This window comes from Trichosurus vulpecula, chromosome 2 (genome assembly GCF_011100635.1).
Source record: "Trichosurus vulpecula isolate mTriVul1 chromosome 2, mTriVul1.pri, whole genome shotgun sequence".
NCBI classification, from domain to species: domain Eukaryota; kingdom Metazoa; phylum Chordata; class Mammalia; order Diprotodontia; family Phalangeridae; genus Trichosurus; species Trichosurus vulpecula.
The window spans coordinates 197912864-197937727 of NC_050574.1; the positions used below are offsets into that span (position 1 = coordinate 197912864).

At 36.6% G+C, this 24864-nt stretch overlaps 1 protein-coding gene across 3 annotated transcripts in view; it reads right to left on the bottom strand.

Moving 5' to 3' along the window:
• The window catches only part of DCLK1 (doublecortin like kinase 1), a 431729-nt gene that overhangs the window by 376332 nt on the left and 30533 nt on the right, over positions 1-24864 (bottom strand). For all 3 annotated transcript variants that reach the window (XM_036743476.1, XM_036743477.1, XM_036743479.1), the window contains exon 3: positions 19760-20106. In XM_036743476.1, coding sequence (XP_036599371.1) covers positions 19760-20106 — 347 coding nt within the window. The remainder of the gene's footprint in view (positions 1-19759; positions 20107-24864) is intronic.

Consider the following 24864-nt stretch of genomic DNA (forward strand, 5'->3'; position numbering starts at 1 on the left):
AGCCCTGGGCAATACCCATACTTAATAGCAGCAGGAAGTAGATGGCCTATCAAAGGAGATTATTAAGGTTATAATAGAGATAGCTAATATATAACCATAAATTGTCAAAAGTACCTAAGAAAAACAGAGATCTTCAAATGATTCCTGATGGAAAATGCTATCCACATCCAGAGAAAGAACAATGGAGTCAGAATGCAGATCAAAGCAGACTATTTGCTTTCTCTTTTTTTTGTCGTTGTTTCTTCTTTCTAGTGGTTTCTCCCATCGGTTCTAATGCTTCTTTACAACACGACTAATGTGAAAATATGTTCAATATGAATGCACATGTAGAGCCTGTATCAGATTGCACACTGTCACACCATCTTGGGGTGGGGGGAAAGGAGAAGGGAGAGAAAATTTAAAACTCAAAATCTTATGGAAGTGAATGTTTAAAACTAAAAATAAATTAGTTTTAAATAAAAAGAAAAAAAGAAAAACAGGGATCTTCTCCTACTGCTTTGATTCATTTCTCCTACTTCACTGCCAATCTTCCTAAAGCACAGATCTGACCAATCACGTCCTTCCTCAGAAATCTGCAGCTCCTCATTGGAAAACCTTCATGGGAAGGAATCAATGTCTATATTTATTTACAAGCCTATAATAATATTTTTAAAGCTCCATGGACATGGGCTATATTTCTGGATAGCCAGAGGAAAATGTGATGATTAAAAGCAGGCTTTTAATATTACTCTGACCCTCTAAAAAGCAAGATTTTATTAACTTACAAAATACTCTTTGATCTGTCAAGACATAAAAACATTATTTCTTAGACTGTTATATTTTCTAATAATTTTAGAACTACACACTTCTGCCTTAAAAATAAGGATAGAAAATGTGGGTCTAGCTATAGCAGTTATTTTTATGTACTTTGGGCCACAGAGCAGATTTTTGAAAACCATAAGCTATACCTTGGAGACATGAAAACTCTCTCACCCCATCATATTCTTAGAAATTATGCTAAGACTTCCAGTAATAAAATAACACCACATAATCTCAATCTCAAAAGGCAATTAAAATATTTAAAATCCTAAGTATATGAATAAAATTCACATAAACTCTTGATCCAATATGGCATAACAGAAGACCACAATGCAAATTGATTCTGCTTATATAGCGGATTTCATAGTTGGATTTTTTCATAACCACTATCACCCCTGGGAAACATGCATATTAAAATAATGTACAAGACATTTGTTTCAACTCAAGATTCTACAAGCAGTAGTAAATTATCTTCAGAGACTCATTCTTTTTTCTAAAAGTCCAATTAATTGTTACTAAATGCAATACAAATTTTCTAAATGTGCACATATTCTTATCAAACACTGTCTTAGACCACCAAGTAGCCAGGAAATTTAAACAAAGGAACAAGAAATTCCTGACGTAAATTTAAATGCTGAATTTGTTAAGAAGGAGATATGCTAGATGACAACAATGCATTGAGGATAATAGAAAGGCAAAAAGTCTCTGTCCTTAAGGATCCCTCGGTCTAATGGGGAGACATGATGAAAACACCTAGCTGTATACAAGGCAAATTGGGGAGTGTCAGAGGCAGGCACAGAAGTTAAGGAGGACTGGGGATGTTTTCTTGTAGAAGGTAGGACTTTAGCTTGAAAGAAGCCAGGGAAGCCAGGAGGCAGAGATGAAGAGGTCAAGTGATCTGGGCATGGAGGGCAGTCAAGGAAAATACTCATCAGGAGATGAAATGTTGTGTATGAGGAACAGCAGTGAGAGATTTATGTAAGTCAATTTTGCTCTTCTTGAGGACAGAGTACATGATAAGGATCAATCTACCTCCCTTTTTCTTTAACGCAGACCTCAGTTGTACAGAAAATCACTATTAAGTGGGGAATGCCTGAACAAACTAATACATAAATGAATATAATGGAATATTACAATGCAGTATGAAGGAATGAATGAGAAATTAAGAGAAATATGGAAAGATTTATATGAACTGGTATAGAGTGAAGAAAGTAGAACTAGGGAATAATATACACAAAGACTACAATAATATAAATAAAAAGAAAGCTTAAAAAATGTTGAACTCTCAGTAATTTTGATGAGTAATTTTAGTCCTGGAGAACAGATAATGAAATAAACCTCCCTTCTCTCAGAAAAAGTGGCAGTCTATGGGGGTCAGAATGTTGTATACACTGTTAACCATTATCACTCTATCAGTTGTTTTTTGCTTTTTTTCTCCTGTCCCACAGGAGGGTTCAACGTTTGGGATTGAGACTAAAGAAAAATATGTTTAAAAGAAGGTTGCAATAAGCTTATTTTTAAAAGGAGTACACAAAGGTCACTATAACTCTTTTGAAATGTCAACGAAAGTACCTACAAGTATGTTTGCTATTTAAAGATCATGCTAGGGTTGGTTTGGCTATGTATGGGTATGAGAGTGCTCACAAAGACCAAAGCCCTTTTCGCATAGTATATACTTGCAGATTCCCCATTTTTTAGATAAATTAATTTATTCTTTGCAAGTCAAGCCTTGATTCTAAGCCTAAGAGGCCAAGGCATCATCATAAGAAAACTACTCTGATGGAGCCATTAGTTGATCTTCCCAGAAGGACCAATACCCCCATTGTACTTCCTTCAGTTCTACTTTCAAATGAGCTCCTACAAAGTTTCTTCAGCCTGTTCTTCTAGGCATCACATTTTTGCTCACTGTACAGGAGCTGATTCCATACCCAGCCATCATCCATTTTCCATATATAGTCAGCCCAAGGGAGCTGAATTGCAGTGAACACAAATGCTATGCTAATGAATTGGCTGCTTTCCAGAATACCGTTGCCGATCATCCTATTTCACCCCCTGATGTTAATTCTGGCATAAAGATGGTGTTAATGAAACTGCTCAAAAAATGAAAATTTATATCGATGACAAGTCTAAGTCTCACAGCCATGTAACAGGTGCCATACTCAGGCTCCCAGGCACATCTCTGAATCATCTGAATACTGCATGGTATTCTTAGCTATTTATTTCTTGCCCTTTGTTATGTATTATATTACTTGGAAAAGATGGCCTCTAAAATCCTTTACATCTTTGAGATTCTGTCATATTCTCTCCCTTTAAAAAAGAGTGAGGCTTATACACTTTTGTTGAATTTCTCCATTGTGTTTATTACTTTCCTTACTGGTCTCATTCAAAGGCGCAACGGTTCCATTCAATCATCTTGGCAATGGTTACATAAATGTGTTTTCCATTCTGGAAACCTGGAATAGCCTACTAATCTTTGTATGTCTAGGATGACTTGTTTTAGCATTTTTCATATAGACCATACAGATCAGAAATGTATTCCTCAAGTCACTTCTAGTCCTTTAACTTAAAACATCTCTTAGCTGCCACTTCAAACCTAGTAGTGGTAGCACAATGTAGTGGAAAAAATGCTTTACACATTGCCGATCACTTAAGTAAATTCGTGTTGACTTACTGACAAACATGGGATTTGGAGGCAGGAAAAGGGCTGTGTACTCCAGTATCCACCTGGATTCACAACTAACTAGTCACTATCTTTGACAAATAACTTAACCTAGCTTGGCTTCATTTCCCTCAATGAAAGTGAAAGAGATTAGATTATCGATAAGGTCCCATCCAGCTCTAGTAATTATGAAAATATGTAGATATCTACACAGTAATATACATGTTATCTCCCTCTGGAGGGCACAGACTATACTTTTGCCTTTCTTCATATCCCCAGCGCCTGCCATAGTGCCTGCCACATAGCAAGTCATCAATAAATGCTTGACTGATTGACTATTGCCTTTATTGGGAAATCACCATATACAAGGTATTAGGTGCTGTGATATATGAAGATGAATAACACATAGTCCCTTCCGTCAGGGAGCTTACACTTTACTATTGGACATGAGACAAGTATACAATTGCTATTACTATCAGGCAAATGATGATTAATAGCATAAGATGTGTCCTTAACCAAGGCAGCCCAGGACAGCAAATTCTCAAGATGTCTAGAACTCTGAGAGGCATCATGGCATATTTTACAGTCAATGCTACAGTCAGAAAGGTCTGAGTTCAAGTCCTGCCTCTAACATATTGGTTGTGTGGACCTGGGTAAATCACTTAATCTCTCAATGCCTCAGGCAACTCTCTAAAACTATAGATTACAGAGAAGGTGCCTTTGTCCATTGATAGAAGGACATTGCTCATCAGGAGTTCTCTCTACCAAAAAAATCAGAGGTCCAGAACTCAATGAGGGTCACTTAAAGATATTATCAAAAGAGAGCTGGTGACTGATTTTCAAAGCTCAAACTTCCTGGTGTTAACAACCCACTGTTAGGCCTATGTTTTCAAACATTTTGAAAAAAAATATTTAGAGTTTAGCACTTACATAAGTTTAGAAAGGTATTCATCTATGACTTTACCAAGTTACTAACTGAAAAAAAGAATTATTTTTCCAAGTATTAGTGATACACCAACATTCCTAACAAGGGTCATAACTTTTACTAAACTCCAGTGCACACTAAAGCTAAGTATCAACCACCAGATGAGTATCCACAATAGGGTAGTCTGACAAAAGCACATATAAGTGTTACCCTTTCTTAAAGAAAAAGAATATAAAAGAATCTCATGATTGGAAAAAAGCTTCTTTTCCAACTGATGGCTCAACGCCTTCTATTGCATGCCCAACAAGTATTTGTGGAACACATGCCTTTTCTTTGGAGCCTCCATTATCAGAGAAGTCACTAATTTTTGAAGGAATCTAGTCCACTTTTGGAAAGGTCTAACTATCAGGCAGTACTTCCTTACTTTAAGCTAAAATCTTTCTTTCTAGAACTTCTCCTCGTTTCTCCTGTTTCTGAACTCTTAGGTCAAGCAGAATACACAAGTGTAAATATGACAACCCTACTAGAAACTCATCATTTTTGTATATGCCTTCTCAACATTGATAGTTAGCCGGCTCACTTGGTTTCAACCAACCATGGCATGTTCTCTAGTCTTCTCACCATCCTGGCTGCCCTTTCTCTGACCTGGAGAAGAAGCTTATCGATGTCCATCTTAGACCCTGGTGATGAAAATGACAAGTGTATAGGATACTGGATATGGAGTCAGAAAGACATGGGTTTAAATCCTATCTCAAACACTATGAGCTGTGTGTGGGACCTTGGGTCAGTCACATGACCCCTTTGTGCCTCAGTTTCCTCATCTGCAGAATAAGGACACTAAACTTGTTGGGCTCTAAGTCCCCTTACAATTCTAAATCTATGTTTCTATAATCAGACAAAATAAGATTCAGGTGTGGTCTGACCAGAGGAGAGTAAAGCAGTACTACCAGATCCCTTGTTTTGGACACTAAACCTCTCTTAACAAAGCCTGAGATTGTATCCGATTTTTTGCCTCAGCTCTAGTACTTCAATCCCTGCCACATTTTCCACAGTCTTTCCAGAAGCACTGAAAAGAGCCCAGGAATCATGTCTGAAAATTCTTTCAGTGTTCTAGGAGTAGGGCTCATTCGAGACTGGTGACTTAAAGTCATTGAGTCAGTCGTTCAGTCAGTCAATAAACACTTATAAAGTGTGTCTATTATGTGCCAGGCATTATGCTAAGCACCAAGTACCATTAGAGGCTCTCTTAACACCTCCTCACTTCTCTTGCTAATACTGGATAATCTCAAATCACGCACCTCACATGATTTTACTGCCCAATGTACAAAGCAAATTAATTTTGTTAAGCTCTACAAATGTAATCCTATCCAATTTACTACTATGGAAAGTATGCTTTAAAAAATAGTACAGACTTAAAAAAACAGATTCCCATTTTCATTTGAGAAGTGGCCTTCTAGTCACTTCAGTTTCAAAAGATTAAAAATAATCAAAAAAATCTGCTGCAATATATTTCACCATAATGTCATCCACTCCTTCAATTGCTGGACTTGGGGAACTGTGAATAATTAGCCAGGACAAATACCTTTCACTCCAAAACTTCTTATCAGCCAGTCACCAAAGCTATATAAAAATCACAGTTAAGAATTATTAATTAATTCTCCTAATTCACTAGAAGGCCTAGGCAGTGGTGGAAAGATTAAGAGCAATTGTCTTGACTCAGAAGATTAATTTAAGACTCTCAAATAATGTCTCTGCTTTCCTCCACTTGATTTGAGGTTCATTTTTCATGATTTTCATGCTATAAAGATGGTAGGTGAGATCATTTATGGTCACTGCTACTTTAATGAAGAAGGAAGAGCCGATAAGCTGATGCATTAAGAATAGACTAGATTAAAGGACCCACATGTACAAAGGTACTTATAACAGGTCTTTTTGTGGTGGCAAAGAACTGGAAATTGAGGGGATGCCCATCAATTGAGGAATGGCTGAACAAATTGTGGTATATGAATGTAATGGAATACTATTGTGCTATAAAAGAAGTAATGAGCAGACGGACTTCAGAAAAACCTGGAAAGACATATATGAACTGATGCTGAGTGAGGACAGCAGAACCAGGAGAACATTGTACACAGCTACAGACACATTGACTAACTTTGACGCGATGACTAACTTTGATTGACTTGGCTCTTCTCAGCAATGCAAGGTTCTAAGACAACCCCAAAAGGCTTATGATGGAAAATGCCATCCACATCCAGAGAAAGAATTAGAGTCTGAATACAGATTGAAGCGAACTATTTGCTCTCTCTTTTTTGCTTTGTTTCTTCTTTCTCATGGTTCATTCCATTGGTTATAATTCTTCTTTGCAACACTCCTAATGTGAAAATGTTCAATGTGAATTTTTATGTAGCGCCTACATCGGATTGCATGCTGTGGAGGGGGGAGGAGGAAAATTTGGAACTCAAAAAGCTTATGAAACTAATATTGTAAACTAAAAATAAAAGGAAAAAAGCAATCAAGTGGAGAAAAAGAAGAATAGACTAAGTTGTTATCAATGTCCCATTAGTAGACTGATTAAAGTTGTCATCATCTGAGTCTTCACTCTGGCATGCTAAGGTAGCCTACTGGACATATGCACAGATATAACAAAATTTAACATGCCTCAAGCAAAAAGCAGTGTGGTACAATGATTAGAATACTGGGTGAAGAACCATAAGACCTGGGTTCAAATCCCACCTCTGTTTCTTAATACCTATAAGATATTGCACAAATATCCCAAAATATAACTATGTTCATCTGTAAAATTTGAGGGTCAGGCCATTAGGTCCATTTCTCTTCTAAATCTATACTTCCATGAACCCCCTTACCTTATCCTTCCTCTTGTCTTACTTCTGAGCCCTTTGTAGTCTGGCTTACATACAACTAATCATATAACTGAAACCGTTCTCTCCAGAGTTACCAGTGATCTCTTAATTGTCACATTTAAAATGACCTTTTCTCAAACCTCAAACTTCTTGACCTATTCTGCAGCACTTAAAATTATCAATTAGCTTCTTCTTCTGGATCCTCTCTCCTAAGTTTTGATGACACTGCACACCTCTCTCTTCTCCTCCTTCTTGTCTGACTAGTCTTTCTCAGTCTCCTTTGCTAGATCTTCATCCAGAAGAGACAAAGATGCCTACCAACTATACCTACCAAGCAAGGATATCTCCTATATCTCTGTCCAGGAGTTCTTAACCTGGAGTGACACGACCTTGTTTTATTTCATATTTTTACAAGCGTACTTTAATAGATTCCTTTATATATGGATATGTATTCTATTTTATGCACTTAAAAACATTATTTTGAAGGAGTTCACAGGCCTCACTAAGATTTCCAAAAGGGTTCATGATATAAAAAAGTTAGAAACTGGGGATCAGCCAAACATGGCCTACAAGCCAAATCCAGGCCACCGCCTAATTTTGTATGGCCAAAGAGCTAAGAATATTGTTCATTTTTTTTTTACATTTTAAAACACAATAAAACTTTATTTAAAAATGTTAAAACTGGTCTTCACTCACGGACCATACAAAAACAGGAAGCATGCCAATTGGCCCTTGGTCGACAATTTGCTGACTCTGCTCTAAACTATGTTGCTTAGTGATCTCATCAGGTCCCATGGATTTAATTATCTCTGCAGAAGATTTCCAGATCTATATATCTAACCCTAACTTCTCTCCTGAGCCCAGTCCCATATAACCAGCTGCCTTTCTGGATATCTCAAACTGGATGTGCCAAAGACATTTTAAGCTCAACGTGTCGAAACAAGAACTTATTATTTTACCATTCCCACCTCCTCAAAAAAAAAAGGAAGGAAAAACCCCTCTCCCTCTGTACAAATTTTCTGTTTCTGTTGAGGGCACCACCATTCTCCCAGTTACCTAGGGTCAATCTCGGTGTCATCTCCAACTGCTTCTTGCCACTCAGGCTACATATTCAATCAATATCCAAGTGTTGTCCTTTCTACGTTCCCAGTGCTTCTTGTATACATCCTTTAGCCACTCCTACAATAGCCACTCTGGTGCAGGTTCACCTCACCTCCCACTTGGACCATCACAATAAGCTTCTAGATGACCCCTGTCCCACCCTGGCCTCCCTGTCTCTCCTCACTCTAATCTGTCCTCCACTCAGCTGCCAAAACGATTTTCCTGAAGCATAGTTCTGATTAAATCACTTTCTACTCAAATTCCATTGTCTACCTATTACCTCCAGAATCAAATATAAAATCTCCTTTGGCTTTTAAAACCCTTGATAACCTGGCCTTTTCCCACTTTTCCAGTTTTCTTACACTTTTTCTTCCTTCTGTACACTTTATGATACAACTGTGCTTGCCTCACATATAATCTCCCAACTCCATGTCTTCCCAGTGCCTGGATGGTCCTCTTTGAGAATGAAAAGCAAACAACAATCCCCATGACTGAAATGCTCTTTACCCCATCTCCACGTACTGACTTCCCTGGCCTCCTTCAAGACTGAGCTCAAATCTCACTTCCTGCAAGAGGCATTTCCAGGTCTCCCTTCCTAGCCACCCCCCCATGCCTTCCCTTAGTATATAGCATATTTATCGATCAATCCATCTACCTATCTGATTGTATATACAAACACACATATACACACATACATACATAGATATTTTCACATTGTTCCCCCTGGCATATTTAAAGAAGGAAAAAGTTAAAAGGCTGAGGGAAATCTCTCAAAGTTAGGGAAATCTGATAAAATCCTTCACAGTATCTAAGATTCAGCATAGCATGGGGAACTTTGCCATCATAACTTTCTTAATTAAAAAAAAATTCCAACTGAATCCACTGGAAATCTCTATAAGAAAATATATATGCTTTTAGAATCAAAGACAATAGGAAGATAGGATTCAGTTCACAAAAATCCACTTATTAGCTAACTTGGGTGGAAATAGTCAGTTCCATGGGGCTCAGTAGATAGAGTGCTGGGCCTGAAGTGAGAAAAGACTCATCTTCCTGAGATCAAATCTGGCCTCAGACAATAGCTGTGTGACCCTGTTTGCCTCAGTTTCCTCATCTGTGAGGAAATAAGGTGGAGAAGGAAATGGCAAACTACTCCAGTATCTGTCAAAAAAAACTCAAATGGGGGTCACAAAAAGTCAGACATGACTGAAAACAACTCAACAATTCCATAAAATATACTATACACATCACAATGTACATTGTCAGGGAAGACAACTGTTACATGAAAGGAATTTTCAGAAAGATTATTGATTTGGAGATAGAAGGGATCTAAGAATGTCATATAGTCCATTCTTCTCACTTCACAGGTAAAGAAACTGAGGAATAGGCAGGTTAATTAAATAACCAAAATTCACACAGATTCTAAGTATCAGAGAACAGATTTGAATTCAGATTCTTTGACTCCAAATAGAACACAATTTTCATTGCACTATGCTACCACCAATGATGGTAACCCTCTTGATATTGAGGAAGCAGCTATTACCACAAGACAGGCATGAGACCAAAGACCTACATAACTATAGGAGCTATCATCTAAAGTAGTATATTATATCACAATGAAAATTTCCATTGCCCAGATCTACTGGCAGAACTATTTTAAGTTCTTTCTTATTTGAAAGCAGATAAACTACTTCTAGAATTACTAAGACTCAATTAAGATCTTTAATGTCATATGAAAATCTGAATATGTGCCATATTTTGAGGGAAAATTCAGTTTTAATTTATGTAGCTGTCAAAGTAATTTATGTAAAAAGCAACAGTATGTCAAACAGCTCTGAAAGGGGTCATGTGCACTTTCATAACATGTAACATAACAATTCCACAATAGCCAAAAACCCTACATTCAGGAATGGAGAAGGTCTAAACAAAGAGATCCACATTTTAAATTTCCTCACACGCAAGATATCCTTTCTCCAATGTTTACACTTTCTAATTAATGACAAATCAAGTTTCAAAAGAGTGCTATCTTAACAATTCATTTTTTGATTTAAGATGTTCGAAACATTACAGAACATGAGGATATGCACATTAAGTATATAATCTTAAAGCCAGGAGATCAGTCACTTGCTAGTCACATTATACTGGGCAAGTAAATTAGGTTTAGATCCTCAGTTTACTCATCTCTAACAGGAGAATAACAGTATCTGCCAGACCTACCTCATAGATTACAGGAAGACTGAAAGGTAAAGTGAAACGTAAATGTGATCTATTTTCTTTTGTTCAAAATTGATCTTTTCTAATCACACTTTTTACTTTTACATCACCTTTCCCCCCCACAAAAAAAAGTATCCCTCTCTTCCCCTCTACTTAGCAAGGCATTGATTGTAACAAAGACTTAAAATGAAGAGAGCAAAGGCATAAACAAAACCAACAAACACATAAGCCGCATGTGACAGTATATGTAGTATTACTGAATCTTCAAATGTCATTTCCACAAAGAGAGGAGGGAAGTCCATTTTCTCAGGTCTTTTCAGGGGTCAAGCTTAGTCATTACAATTATACGGAATTTAACCCCTTTCCCTTCCCTCCCCCCCAGTCTTTTTTTTTCCTAGTGCTGAAAACATTGCTTATAATAGTTTACCAGGTTCTGCTCACTTCAATCTGCTTCATGAAATAAGGTCATATGAGTCCATATTCTTCTGAATTCAACCTTGCCATTTCTCAGGGAACAATAATATTTCTTTATAGAAATACAGTACAGTTGCTTTAGCTATTTTCTAATTTATGGGCATGTACTTTATTTCCTGGTTTTGTTTTGGGTTTTTTTTTTTTTTGCTACCACAAAGCAAGCTGTTACAAACATTTGTTATATTTGGGACCTTTATTTCCCTCTTAGACCTTCTTGGGAATATACAGAGAAATGGAATCTCTAGATAAAAGAGTATGGACATTTCAGTCACCTTTTAAGCCTGATTTTAAATTGCTTTCCAGAATGATCTGACCAATTCACAGTGCCACCAACAGTGAATGCATCGACTTTCTGCAGTCTCTCCAATGTTATTTCTATCTGTCATCTTCTCTGCCAGTTTGTTGGGCAAGTGTTAAAATCTCAGAATTGTTTTGACAAGAATTTCTCTTATTGGTGATTTCATGTGATTTTAAAAATAATTAACAACAACAAAAATAATTACTAACATTTCTATAGAACTTACTATGTGCCATGAACTGTGCTAAGTGCTTTACAATTATTATCTTATTTGATTTTACTAGTTTGTAATTGAATATTCCATTCATGTCAGATAACATGCAAAAAGCAATCTGCAAACCTTGAAGCTCTATATAAATATGAATTATCATTATATCTTTTGACCACTTATCCATTGCTTAATAGCTTTGATCTATTTGGAGAACAGAAACATGTAACTTAAATATCAGACCCTTATCAAACATCTAAAGCTCAGGTTTTCCTTCCAATCAATGACTTCCCTGATCTTATCATAGCTACTAATTTTGTTCGTGTAAAAGTTTTTTTGTTGCTGTTGTACAGTCATTTTCAGTTGTGTCTGACTGTGACCCCATTTGGGTTTTTTTGGGCAAAGATACTGGAGCAGTTTGCCATTTCATTCTCCAGCTTATTTTACAGATGAGGAAACCGAGGTAAACTGGGTTAAGTGACTTGTCCATGGTCACACTGCTATGAAGTGTCTGAGGCTACATTTGAACTCATGAAGATGAGTCTTCCTGACTCCAGGCTCTGCACTCTATCCACTGTACCACCCAGCTGCCCTTTTTCACTTTCATATTATTGAAATTATCCCATATTTTGTGATCACTAATCCCTATCCCTTGCTGAGAATTCTCCCCTTATCAATAACTGTGAAAGGTAGGTGATCGCTAATTTTAATGTGTTTTGTTTTTGTTAAACCCAACCTAAAAGTATCTATTCTGAAACAATACCATTTATAGATTCTTTTTTGCACATCATAAAAATGATTTTAAACATAAAAACACAGGATGTATAGCAACATATAAAATATGTATGCCAACATATATAATATTATACAGACACAATGCAAGAGTTATAGTGGCTACTTTTAAGGGTCTTATTATTAAACTATTTCATGATTACCATACATCTGTAAGTCTTCTCAGTTTTTTGATCTGTAAATGAAGGATATTACTTCCATTGTCTGCTTCACAAAATTGTTGTAAATTATGTACTCTCAATTGCCTTTTTGGTTTTGAAAGCCCCTGTAAATCATAAAATGCTCTACAAATATGAGCTTTTACAATAATAAAAATAGTAATAAATTAAAGCAATAAAGATAGCATTACAATTTCTGATGGCATTGAAAAATCAATTTCTCAGGAAATCTGAAATGGGAATATACTAAACTAAAAAAATTCGGCATAAAACTGAAAAGGCAATTGAGACTACATAAATAATTATACTATTTTTCTACATCTATAAAATCTTTATGAATATAATATACACAGACACTAAGGACATCCTCGCTTCGGTGGGATCAATTTCCTAACCCCTGTCTCCATGCAAGGTAGGCTATTTTTTCCTGAAAAGGTACTGAGACAATCCTTGAGACATAAATGGCTCAGGGGAATAAAGGCGCAAGCTGTTGACATCATTTCTGGATTACAAAATAGCCAGGAAGAGCTCCAAGTACTCTCTGAGACTAGACTGATGGAAAGTGATGGGCAACTCAGACAAGGGAGCTTTGCTCAGCGAAATCAATTTGATGTGTTCTCAATGCACATCATTGTTGAATGTCTGTCTCCTGCTGTGCTAAGTAAATCTCATTTTGTTAAAATGTTGAATGACCTATGACTATCTCATTTTGTTCCAATATCAAACGTAAACTTACAGTCTATTGACCTGAGCTAGGCATAGCTCAGAAACACTTGCTGAAACACTGAGTCAGGAATAGGAAGTTTCTTCTATATTATATTCTACTGCAGCCCACACTTTCACAATCATACAATTGACTGAAACGTGCAAAAAAAAAAAAAAACAAGAATCTATTATGCTTATTCTTTGTTGACTATAAAAATAATTTGGTTTCAAGGAACAAAATATAGACTTGAAAGCTCTCATGTGCTAAGATGCAGACTGTATGATAGATACAGTCGTTAACTCCTCTGATTACTACTATCAAACGATTCACAAAACAAAGAGATGAATGCTTATCAAGGTTGTCTACTAATGTCATGTAGCACAGAATCCAAAGAGAAGAGAGATTCCCTGTAAATGATGATGTCCTACAGATGATACTGTCTGTGAATGACACTGAGTTCCTTTCATCAAGACCCAGAACACTATAGAAACTCTTTAATATTAAAGATTCACAACCATTTAGAAGAGTTCAGCCTAACAATTCATACAGAAAAATCCCAAATGGATGATGATTGTCTGTTGTCCAAGCTTTGATATAATTTGGTAATTCAGCACATATACTGAACAGACACTGAAGACAGACAATGAGATGGGTCCAGAACTGAATAGGAAAAAGAGAATAAGCTTGATTCCATTTGGGAAATTATATAGTCTTTTCAGCAATCTGCAAGCTGCTTCCTGAGACAAAATCCCATCTTTTTGTCACCCGTATTCTTCCACCGTTGCATTATCACTATGAATCATAGAAGATCACAATTACTGAAGAATCAAAACTATACATACTGAGGAGAAATAGGGGAGAAGGGAGTCAAGCTTGATTATTATAATTATATAGCACTTGGTTTCTACTCTTTTGCTGCCGTTCTTTACTTTTAAACCATTGCAATCATCCTATATATTGTTCTCCTGGGTCACCTTACCTCACTATTCATACATTCATGTAACTTTTCCTGTATTCCTCATATTCACTGTTTTCTTACAATGCACTATTATTGTATCAATTCGTGGACAGTCTCTTTAGCCGTTCCCCAAATGGCAGGTATCTAATTTGCTTTCATTCCTTTCCTACTGCAAAAAAAGTGCTACTATGAAGATTTGGGTGTATGCGGGACTGTTAAAAAAAATCATTTAATTCTGTGGGGTATGTTCCTAGCCATGAGATCTCAAGGTCAATGAGAATAGACGTTTTAGTCTCTTTTTTAGCTCGGTTCCAAATTACTTTCCAGTCAGGTTGGACCAATACCCAACTTTCCACAAATTCTCCAACTCTGATTATTTCTATCTTTTGTCATCTTCAACAATTTTCTGGGTATGAAGTGAAACCTTGGAGTTGTTTGCACTTGTATTCTTAGGGACCTGGATCAGTCTTCCACGTGGTTGTCAATAGCTCACAGTTCTCCTTTTGATAACTATTTGATCATAGCTTTATTGGAGAATGGTTTTTAGTCTTCTAGATTCGTACTAATACCCCAGATGAAAAAGATTTTTTCTCCCAGTCAGCCATTTCCCTTCTTATCCTAGTTATGTCAATTTTGTTCTTGCAGAAGCTTTTTGACTTCATGCAATTTAAAATATCTATCTTATATTTCATGATTGCCCCCCAAAGCCACAGCTATAAAAAAAAACCAATTTGGTTCTTTCCAAGCTAAAGATTTTTAAATTCTTGCACTTCCCAATATTACAGATTGCAGCTTCTCTCTGTAGATTAGTATGGGTGAGTAAAGAACATGGTTATATGTATAAATAATAAGTATCTCTCAGACAAAAATATATCTCTGATCAGACTTTTGTCCCAAAAAGAGGGAGAGAAGTAAGAAGAGATGGAGGCCTACTTTCTTATAGCTCTATTAAAAAAAACAACTTGTGGAGAGCTTTATTAGTGATTCTTATGCTAAGGTACTTTCTTGGGTTAGGCTGCTTAGAGATTTGTTGCTCTTTACATTTGTAAGGAAAGATCCAATAATCACAGATTTGGAAGATTTAATGGCTCAAAGCAGCAGGATTTTTCACTCCCCAAAAAGGCCACAGATGCCCCTGTACACGTTGTTGGAAGTTAGGAGATGTGCCATGTTTTCTTTCTAGCAATCATGTACAGTTTGAGCTGACTTTAATCACTTAAGAAAAATAATCACACGGCAAATGCCATCTGGACAAAGAGGTTTTTTGGCAGATTACTCATGCCACCAGCAGAGAAAGTACTAAAGACTAAAGCTGGACTGGGGTGGGGAAGACACAGAGAAGAGACAAGGCAAAAAAAAAACCTCCTTGATTTTCAGATTCTTTAACCAATATAAAAAGGAAGATACTGGGAAAGGTAGCCCTCAGCTAGAGAAAGGATCTTTCTTTTTCAAGGTACCAGGACAATAAGAACGTAAATATTGCCACATTCCTCCTTCCATTGCTTGTTCTTGCTCATCAAGTTACTATCATCACACAGTGTTCAAAGTTGCTAGAAGGGGAGTGAAACTGGAAAAGATATGTCATGATTTCTTACTAAATTTTCAGCTTCACGTACATGATCATCTACAGCCATGATGTCAAACAAACAGAAACTATTGTTCAATCTCTTTCGGTCATGTCCAACTCTTCATAAGCCCATCTGGGATGCTCTTGGTAGAGATACTGGAGTGGTTTGCCATTTCCTTCCCCAGTGCATTTTACAGAAATGTAAACTAAGGAAAACTGGGTTAAGTGACTCACCCAGGGTCACACAGCTAGTAAGTGTCTTGAGATCAGATTTGAACTCAGGAAGATGAGTCTTGACTCTAGGCCCAGCGCTCTACCCATTGTAGCACCTTGCTGCCCCATCAATAGATATTAACGAAACTATCGTCAGGGATCCCAAAGCAAACAGATTATCCATGGGTTCATGCTGACTGGAGTAATATTAGTGTGCCACTTTGCTTATCTCCAATCAGATGCTCCTGGAGGTCAGAGGATAATGTTTTATTTATTTTTTTTCTCTTTCTCTCAGCAAGCAATACAGGACTTTTTATGCTGGAGTTGCTTAATAAATATTTGTTGAATTGACTCCCCTGGTCACTTATGTAAGACCTAAATTCTACAACACAATTTGATCTAAGTGATATGGCCACTACCAAAGAATTTTACTTCCAAAGATTCTATAAGAAATTCAACTTGTAGAAATTCTTCATGAGTTAATCCTTTAGGTTCACGTGATTTCTTTTTAAAAAACTAACTCAAATCAGTTTACATATGCAAAACATTCTGCAAACCTCAAATTGCTCTATAAATGTCAACTACTAAAATTATAAAGGAGAGAGGGAAGAACACATGAGGATGCTATCCAATTGAGAGCTGAGGCTCACTAAAGAAAAATGTGGACTCTGTAAGACAACTGGTTACAGAAGCTGCCAATGTCTTATTGGACATAAAGGAGCACAACTCTGAGGGGAACCTTGGGAAAAGACAGTTTATTCTCTCCACTGCTTAAAATGATGCCAAGACTGTCCACAGTTGCCACTTCAGCAAACTGCTTATGTGAGCAGATCTGTCTTTTCCCAAAAGCCATACCAAAGCCTCCCACAGTCAATGAAAAAGTAGGTTTGCTCTTTCTGAGCACCAGAGCAGAAAAATCTTCCTATCTTAGTCTCCAATTCCCCTGCAGTTCCTCACTACTCCTCAGAAAACTCCTTTGAAAGGGGCATACCATAACACCACTATGAATTTCCAAGAAACAAAATAACAGTAACAAGAGAATGGTTTTGGAGGACTAGGAGAGCGGGGAGTTTAAAAAAAAAATCCCAGTGGTTTTCGTGGGATACATCTATTCACCGTGAAGGTCTTAAAGAGTATATGCTTGGCTACAAGAACAAAAGCAGCCACTGTGATACCTACGTATAATCCAGGTAGATCCTGGAGAAAATGAGGCAGTCAAAATCTTAATACTTAGTCCAGAAAACACCTTGTAATATAAACCAACAAAAATCCATGATGAGCTGGAGGGAGGACCTCAGCCAGAGTACTTTAAAATTGTTTTACACTCAGTATGCAGAGATTTGAGAAGACCCCAAAAGAGTTAAAAGGTGATGCTTTCCTTAGAAAAGACCATGAATTAAGATGCAGAACAAGGAGAAACCACTTTAAAAAGTTAGGTCATTCAAAGGTGGCAAATGGAAAAATAAAACTAGAGAACACTTGAGCACTTGAGATTCTAATTATGTCTGTTATAGGTTTTGTTTTGGTTTTTTGAACATTTGTTTTACTGCTATTACATACACGTACATTTACCTATTATGTTTCCCTTTGGAGTGCTGGTGTTATTAATAAGGGGTACACATATGCAGAGGAAACTTAAATTAATTTGTCCTTGAAACAAACTATAGTAAAAATCAGATAATCAGTTTTTCCTTTCAGTACCATGAGTTACCTAACACCAGTACAAAGAAGGTAATTACACTGGCCAATTACCCACCTTACAAAATGGTGCCAGAATAAAACGCCCGGAAGTAACTTGAATTTTTGAAGTGAGAAAGCATTAGGAACACTGAGTCAAGAGAACCAAAATTTTTTTTTAAAAGTGTCACAAGAGAACATCAGTGTCACGTACATCAACTATAACAAACAAAAATGAGAGTATACATTTATTAATATGCAATTTATGGATCCTGTGGTTTCTATTCACTTATTCAGCGAACAAGAAACTTTAGATGAAAGAGATCAATTGTTCTCATTACTGAGAATTCACCAAAGGATTCTTTAAATAGTGAACTCCCTCCATTACATTTCTTATAATTCAATATAACTGAATATCAGCAAAAGTCATGTTTAACTCTAACCGATGTATTGATGATCTTAGAACCTAGACCTTCAACAAGCCTGGGAAAAATAATCACTTGGCTTCTTCATCCATATTTACTTTTTTTCAAGTTATGGTTAGGAAAAAAAAAAGATGAGGCAAGTGGAAAGGTCACAAATCATGTGAAAATTCAAACAAACAACCTCAATTAAATGTGCTTGTTTGTAAAATTCATAAAACATGAACATTTAGGAACCTATACGAACAGATCCCAGAAGAAAAACTTGGAGTAATGGCATTTCAAAACTGCCTTTTCTTTTTAATTAAAAAATTCTGAATTTGCCATTACAGGATATGATGTCAACTGCTTATCCTTCTGAGAGGTTAACCTTATTTCAATCAATCCAAAATCTTAGCAGTATGGGGGATAAATGGTAATTTTAATTGGGCCCCCTAGTTTCATTTGACTTTTTAATTTGTATCATTCATGTAAATATTCCAAATAACCATGGCAAAATATATATTATTTTTCAAAGGGTACTTAGATATTTAGCTGTAACAACCTTACAGAACAATCGTCAATCAAAAACTGTTTAGAAAGCCCTAATTTAAATTTTTTTCAAAGAAAACTAATTTCTTGGAACAACTTTTACATCTTACTCTATTTATGGGAGTTTCTGTTGGCTTATATTACCTTATAATTTTAATATTAGTAGAAACTTTATGAAAAGTAGATAGGAGGTCCTGCAGTCCAATTCCCTCTAAGTTATCATGAAGTCTTATTACCAAGCCCACGAATTCAAGTCAAGAGGCATTAGCATATATATGAAATAAAAACACCTATAATTTTTTACTGCAATCTTTTTAAATACAAAATTTATAGTATATAAAAACATACCTTTTAACTTCAGTCAGTCAGAAGTTCTTCATTCTTTAGGTCTGTGTTTAGAATCTTTAACATTTAACACATCACTTTACTGGAATTTACCCAGGTACAGAGACATAATACCTAATCTGAATCAAATAAATTAATTGTCATGTCATCTCCTGCCTATTGTTATGCTTTGAGTCACCTCCATGCTTGGACCTCATATTACTTCCTAGCAATAATAGGCAGAGGTGTGCTGGAAATTATTTTCAACCCTCTCTCAGATGGAAAACAGTACATCTGCACAACACACTTTAAGTTTAATCTACATTATTTAACATTTTCTCCACCACTTTCTTAAGTGTTGACAAGCAACAAAATAATATTTTAAGCTGATCTGCAGCATTTCCAATTTCTAAGGTATAAATGCTCACACTGAAAATTTTAAACAATTGGCTCTTGAACTGGTATGATCTGGCTCCAGCATACCCCTGGAGTGGGTGTGATTGATAATATTAAAATTGTAAATATATACATATATGTATTTATAGATGTGTACATTTGTGTATAAACATACATATGTACACATATATATTTATCATTTATATATGCCTATTTTTATGTGTATGTGTATATGTGTGTATATATACATACATATATATATATGTATATAAAATTATTTAAACTCCACCCATATTTAATTTTACCACTCTCCAAATGGTCAATTCTGTTAAACTATGTAAGGCAAATCCTCCAGAATGCTTCAGAGTGAAACAACTTAAACATCACTTTTCCACATACCCACCTAGTCTCACATCTCATCTTTTAAACCTTGTAGTTACAGAGAATTTGGGAGAAAATACATTTCCAAAAGCAACTTACCTGCTTCCCGTCTAGGGTATACAGGCGCTTAACCACTCCTGAATCCAGTTTGATGGCATCAGTTATATCGGTGAGAACTTGCTCAAACGAATGGGCGGTCTTCTTGTTGAGCAGAATCCGGACAGCTTTACGCGGCTTCACGCCACTTCTGATGATAGTGACTAATTTGGGCCGAATGAAATCCTTATTCTCCCTCACATCCGAGGGGGTGCCTTTGGCCGTGGCAAGTGAAGACACCGTACGGGAAGCAGAGGTTGTCTTGACATTTACTGACCAGTTAGGGTTTACATTCTTGGTGTACTCCAGTTTTTTGAAGGGTTCTATTGAACCACATACATAACTCTCTCCTAGAAAAAGAAAGAGAAAAAAGATGAATCCATTTATCTGATAAACACAAACTGATTTCCTTCTTTTCTCTTCATTCTCTGGTTTCTTCTCCTCTTACTAGAGGCAAGAGCCAGCTGTAAAATTTAAAAAAAAAGAAAATGTGGTTTAATGGTCAATAATCAGGGAAGATAAGAGGGTCACTTCTGTTCTGGCTCAGTCGATGGCTGGATTAATAACAATTTTAAAACTTTTATATAGTGGTTTTTATACATAAGACACTATGCCAAGTGATATAAATAGGAAAAACGATAGCTTCTGCCCTCAAGGAACATTCAATCTAGTGAATGAATGAAAACTATTAAATATTTATTGTATGCCAACCGCTGTCCTAACTTCTACTAATACAAATAGAAAAGTGAGACAGATCACATTCTAATTAAAGTAGACAACACAGTTCAGTTCCATTGTAGGATGGAAGGAAAGACCTGGAAATCCTAAGGATTCAACAGCAGGATAGATGGCAAAGCCCAGAAGTAGAGATGGGGAGACATATGCAAATAACTAAAATACAAATCAAGATAGGATTAAGTGGGTACAAGAAGTCATAATAAATAGCAGGAACAACTTGAAGGAAGAAATAGAACCTGACCCTGAAGGATGTGAGAATTTTCATCAGATGGAGGTGTGGAAGGAATTCATTCCAGGTAAGTAGGACGGTATACAGAAATGCAGAGAGGTAGGAGATGTCAAGATAAGAACAAGGAAAGTCAATACTGCAAGCTGGATGAACAATATGTGAAAGATAGTAAGACAAAACAAGATTGGAAAGGTAGGATGGAACATACTTGCGAAAGATCTTGAATATTTAGTGAAGGAGTTTGTATTTTATTCTGTAGCCAATGGAAAATGGAATTTTGAGAAGGGTAATGACATAGTAAGGCTAATGCATTCAGAAAACGAAATGCAGAAATAAGGACAGACTGGAGGGAGGAAACACCAGAGATAGAGACCAATCAGGAATCTATTACAACAGTCCAGATAGGAGGTAATAGGAATCCGAACTAGATTAATGAAGTGGTAAGGAAGCGTTGGATGATGGTAATGATCATAATGACAATAATAATGGCTCACATTTATATAGTGCCTACTATGTATCAGGCAGTGTTGTAAGTGCTTTACAAATATCTCTTTTGAGCCTCACAACAACCATGGGATTTGGATGCAAGGACTATTTTAATGAAAGATTTGGCACCGTGATAAAATCAATAAAAAAGAGAGGCAATTTTGGAGGGATAGGCGAGTTCGGTTTTGGACATCACAAGATGAGACGTAGGCAGGACATTTAAATGGAGACAACAAGAAGATGAATATATAAATTTAGGAGTTACTTCCATCAACACAATAATTCAAGTCATGGGAATGGGTTAGAGCTTGCCTCAGGAGTACAGAGAGTGAAGAGAGAACCAATGACTGAACTGTCAAGGACCTTCAAACCTAAGGGATGGGAAGGAAGAATTAACGAAGAAGACAGAGAAGGAACGGTCAGAGAGAAACCTATCGTGATATAAGGTTGTCATAGAAGCCCAAAGGAGGAGAAAATTATCAAGAAAGAAGAGATGGTCTATCCATGTGAGCTGCAAAAGAAAGATCAAAGACGATGAGGAATGAGAAGCCATTGGATTTAGCAATTAGAAACAGGACTATTCCTTTTTCTGTAGTGCTTTGAGATTTACAAAACACTTTTATTACAACAGCCCTGTGAGGTGTAGGATAAGTGCTATTAAGTCATTATCACTCCCATTTAACAGACGAGGAAATAGGCTTATATTAGCCCATAAATGCACAGACAAAGTTTGGGACCTGGGACTCCAATGCACAGACCAGTGCTATCTTATATGTCTCTTGATAGGGTAAACTCTAGTATGTGGTCTGCTCTCTATCATACCTGGATAGCAAGCAGATTACAATATAGGGTATTTAAATGTTTACAAGGCACTTTACATAGTCTCCTTTGATCCTGACTATATGTGAAATAGGTAATACTATATTCTTCTTTTTACTGACTGACAGACTCAGAAAAGTTAAGTTACTCACCCAAGGTCACAAAACTAATAAGTAGCAGAGACAAGATGTGGACCCTGAAAAACCTGGACTCTTCCCACAGCACTTCACCACTGCTGCTGGCCTAACCTCAAAGGGAGCAGTTTCAAAAGAGGACAGAAGTCAGATTGTAAAATTTTCCGGAGAAAGTAGCAATGGAGGCTCTAGTATTCTTTTTAGAATTCTGGCAGCAGAGAAAAGAGGATATTGCATGAAAATTTTAACAAGATAAAGTAAATGCTTTTTTAACATTGGAGAGACCTAAACGTGTTTGTAGTCACAATTATCAGTCACTGGTGGAGGAGTGAGAGAATGAGGGCCAAGCAAAATTCAAACCACAATTAACAGATCAACAGGCCTGAGGGAGGTGTGGTGGGGAGGGGAAAGAGGAGACAGAAAGTCTGGCTGAGGTCAAAGCCAAGCTCACAAAAGCAACTCAACTAGAGGGCTAGGCAGGAAGTCATGAACTGCATCCAAGGGAAAAATGGAAATGGGAAGTGAAGGGGAGGTGTGTGGGGAAGGGATGGGGTGGGGGGAACAATGCCTTGAAAACCATTAGTTTGTCTCATCCTAAGTCAGATCCTATATGGTGGCAGCAAGCTACTTACTCACACCCCAACATTCTTCGGGAAGCTGAAAACAAATAGGGAAAGAGGCAGTTAGGAGGGTAAGTTTGAAGACGAGAGGAGGGAGGAGACAGAGACTGAGGATACCAAATCAAGGAAACAAGAATGTATTGAGTGTTGATCATAAGCCAGGCACTATGCTAAGCCCTGTGAATATAAATGTGAACAAAAAGACAGTGATCTCAAGCAGCTTACATTCTAATGTATAATATGAAGCTGAAAGGGGGAAATGGGGAAGGAGAAGCTGCCCACCCATACCAGCACAAGGAGGAGAAAGGCTGAAGTCAGGAGGAGCTGGGAGAAAAATGTACACATGACTGACCTGGACACTTTTCTTAAAATGTAAGTTCTAGGAGGAACCTGTCAGAGGAGAATGGTGGGCTGTGATCAAGGGTACAGTCAGTGAGTCAATAACCATTCAGTAAGCAACTACTATGTGCCAAGCACAGTACTAAGCACTGGGGATACAAAGAAAGGCAAAAGATACTCCTGCCCTCAAGGATCTCACAATCCAGTGGGGGAGAAAATGTACAAACAAGCTACACAGAGCATAAATTAGAGATAATAGAGGGAAAACACTAGTATTAAGAGGGATCAGAAAAGGCTTTCAGAATGTGGGATTTTAGCTGAAACTTGAAGGAAGAGAGGGAAGTCAGAGGATGAAGATGAGGAGGAAGAGAATTTCAGGCATGGGAGACAACTAGTAAAAATGCAAGGAACTGAGAGACAGGATGTCTTGTTAGAAAAATAGGAGGTCAGTGTCCCTGATTCACCGCCCATATGAGAATAACGCTTAATTAAAAAGACTGGAAATATAGGAGAGGGCCAGATTATGAAGGGCTTTGAATAACAGAAATAGGTCTTTATATCTGATCATGAGAGTGATAGGAGCCACAGCAGTTTATTGAATGGGGGCTGGGGTGATAGGGCCAGACTTGTGCTTTTGGAAGATCAAATAAATAACAGCTGAGTACAGAAAAAAGAGTTATTAGTTTTAACAAGGAGAAAGTGTACCTCATTCTCTAAGACTGGAATAAAAGAACAAAAAATGGGACAAGATAAGAATTATGAAGTGGAGAGGCAGATAGGGGGGGAGTTCCCAAGTGGTGACCTCAGTTTTCTCAGTAGAGTAGGATCTAAGGTTACCTGTAATAGAAGGAAAATGGATAAATCTAACAATGCACAATGTGCCTTTAGCTTTTTCATTTTCAAAATGGTGACAGTATTATCAAAATATCTGATTGACACATTTGTTATTGATTTCAGAAAAAAAATGCTTACAAATCCTATTCAAAGAAGAAAATGCTCTAATTTTAATGACAATCACTTCAAAGCTTTAAATCCCAAAGTGTAGAACAGTATAGCAGCTGCTATATTTAAGACAATTTTATTGTCAAATAATAGCTTCTTAAATTAAGTAATTATGTTCTTTAGTATATGGTTTTAAAGAAACATGATTATATGCATTCATGCAAATTTATCTCATGTTTATATTCTATTCTTAAATTCTCATATAAACAGAGGGCTCATTCCTTCCCTTCTCAATGATCCTGTACACAGTGCCGGGCAAATAGAGACATTCAATAAATACCTGCTGATTAACACATGAAGATTTGTGGGTGACCAATACTACCAAAACTATATCTTGAAAAAAATATAAATTCAGAAATTGCCATTACTCTAAAGGTCAGACAGACATTAACAAAATTTTGCCTTTCAAAAACTAGAGCTCTTAGCAAAGTTTAAAATACTGAAATTGACCAGTAATGAGCAATTAAAGGGAAGCTAATATATTTTTTAAAAATAAAAAAAAAAACTTAAACACAGGTTTTAAAAAGAAAATTACATAATAAAATTGGCCCAGAATATAAATTTCTTAAAGGTGAAGAGATTTCAAAACTAAGTATATTTTAAAAAAACCTTTTCCCCCCATGCTACTAGAGAAAAACCTTTATCCATTATATAAATTTAATAGGTAAAAAGAATGAAAGACTCGAGTAATTACTGCTAAAATGATCTATGACAAATCCAACAGGGTCCTTTTATTTTATC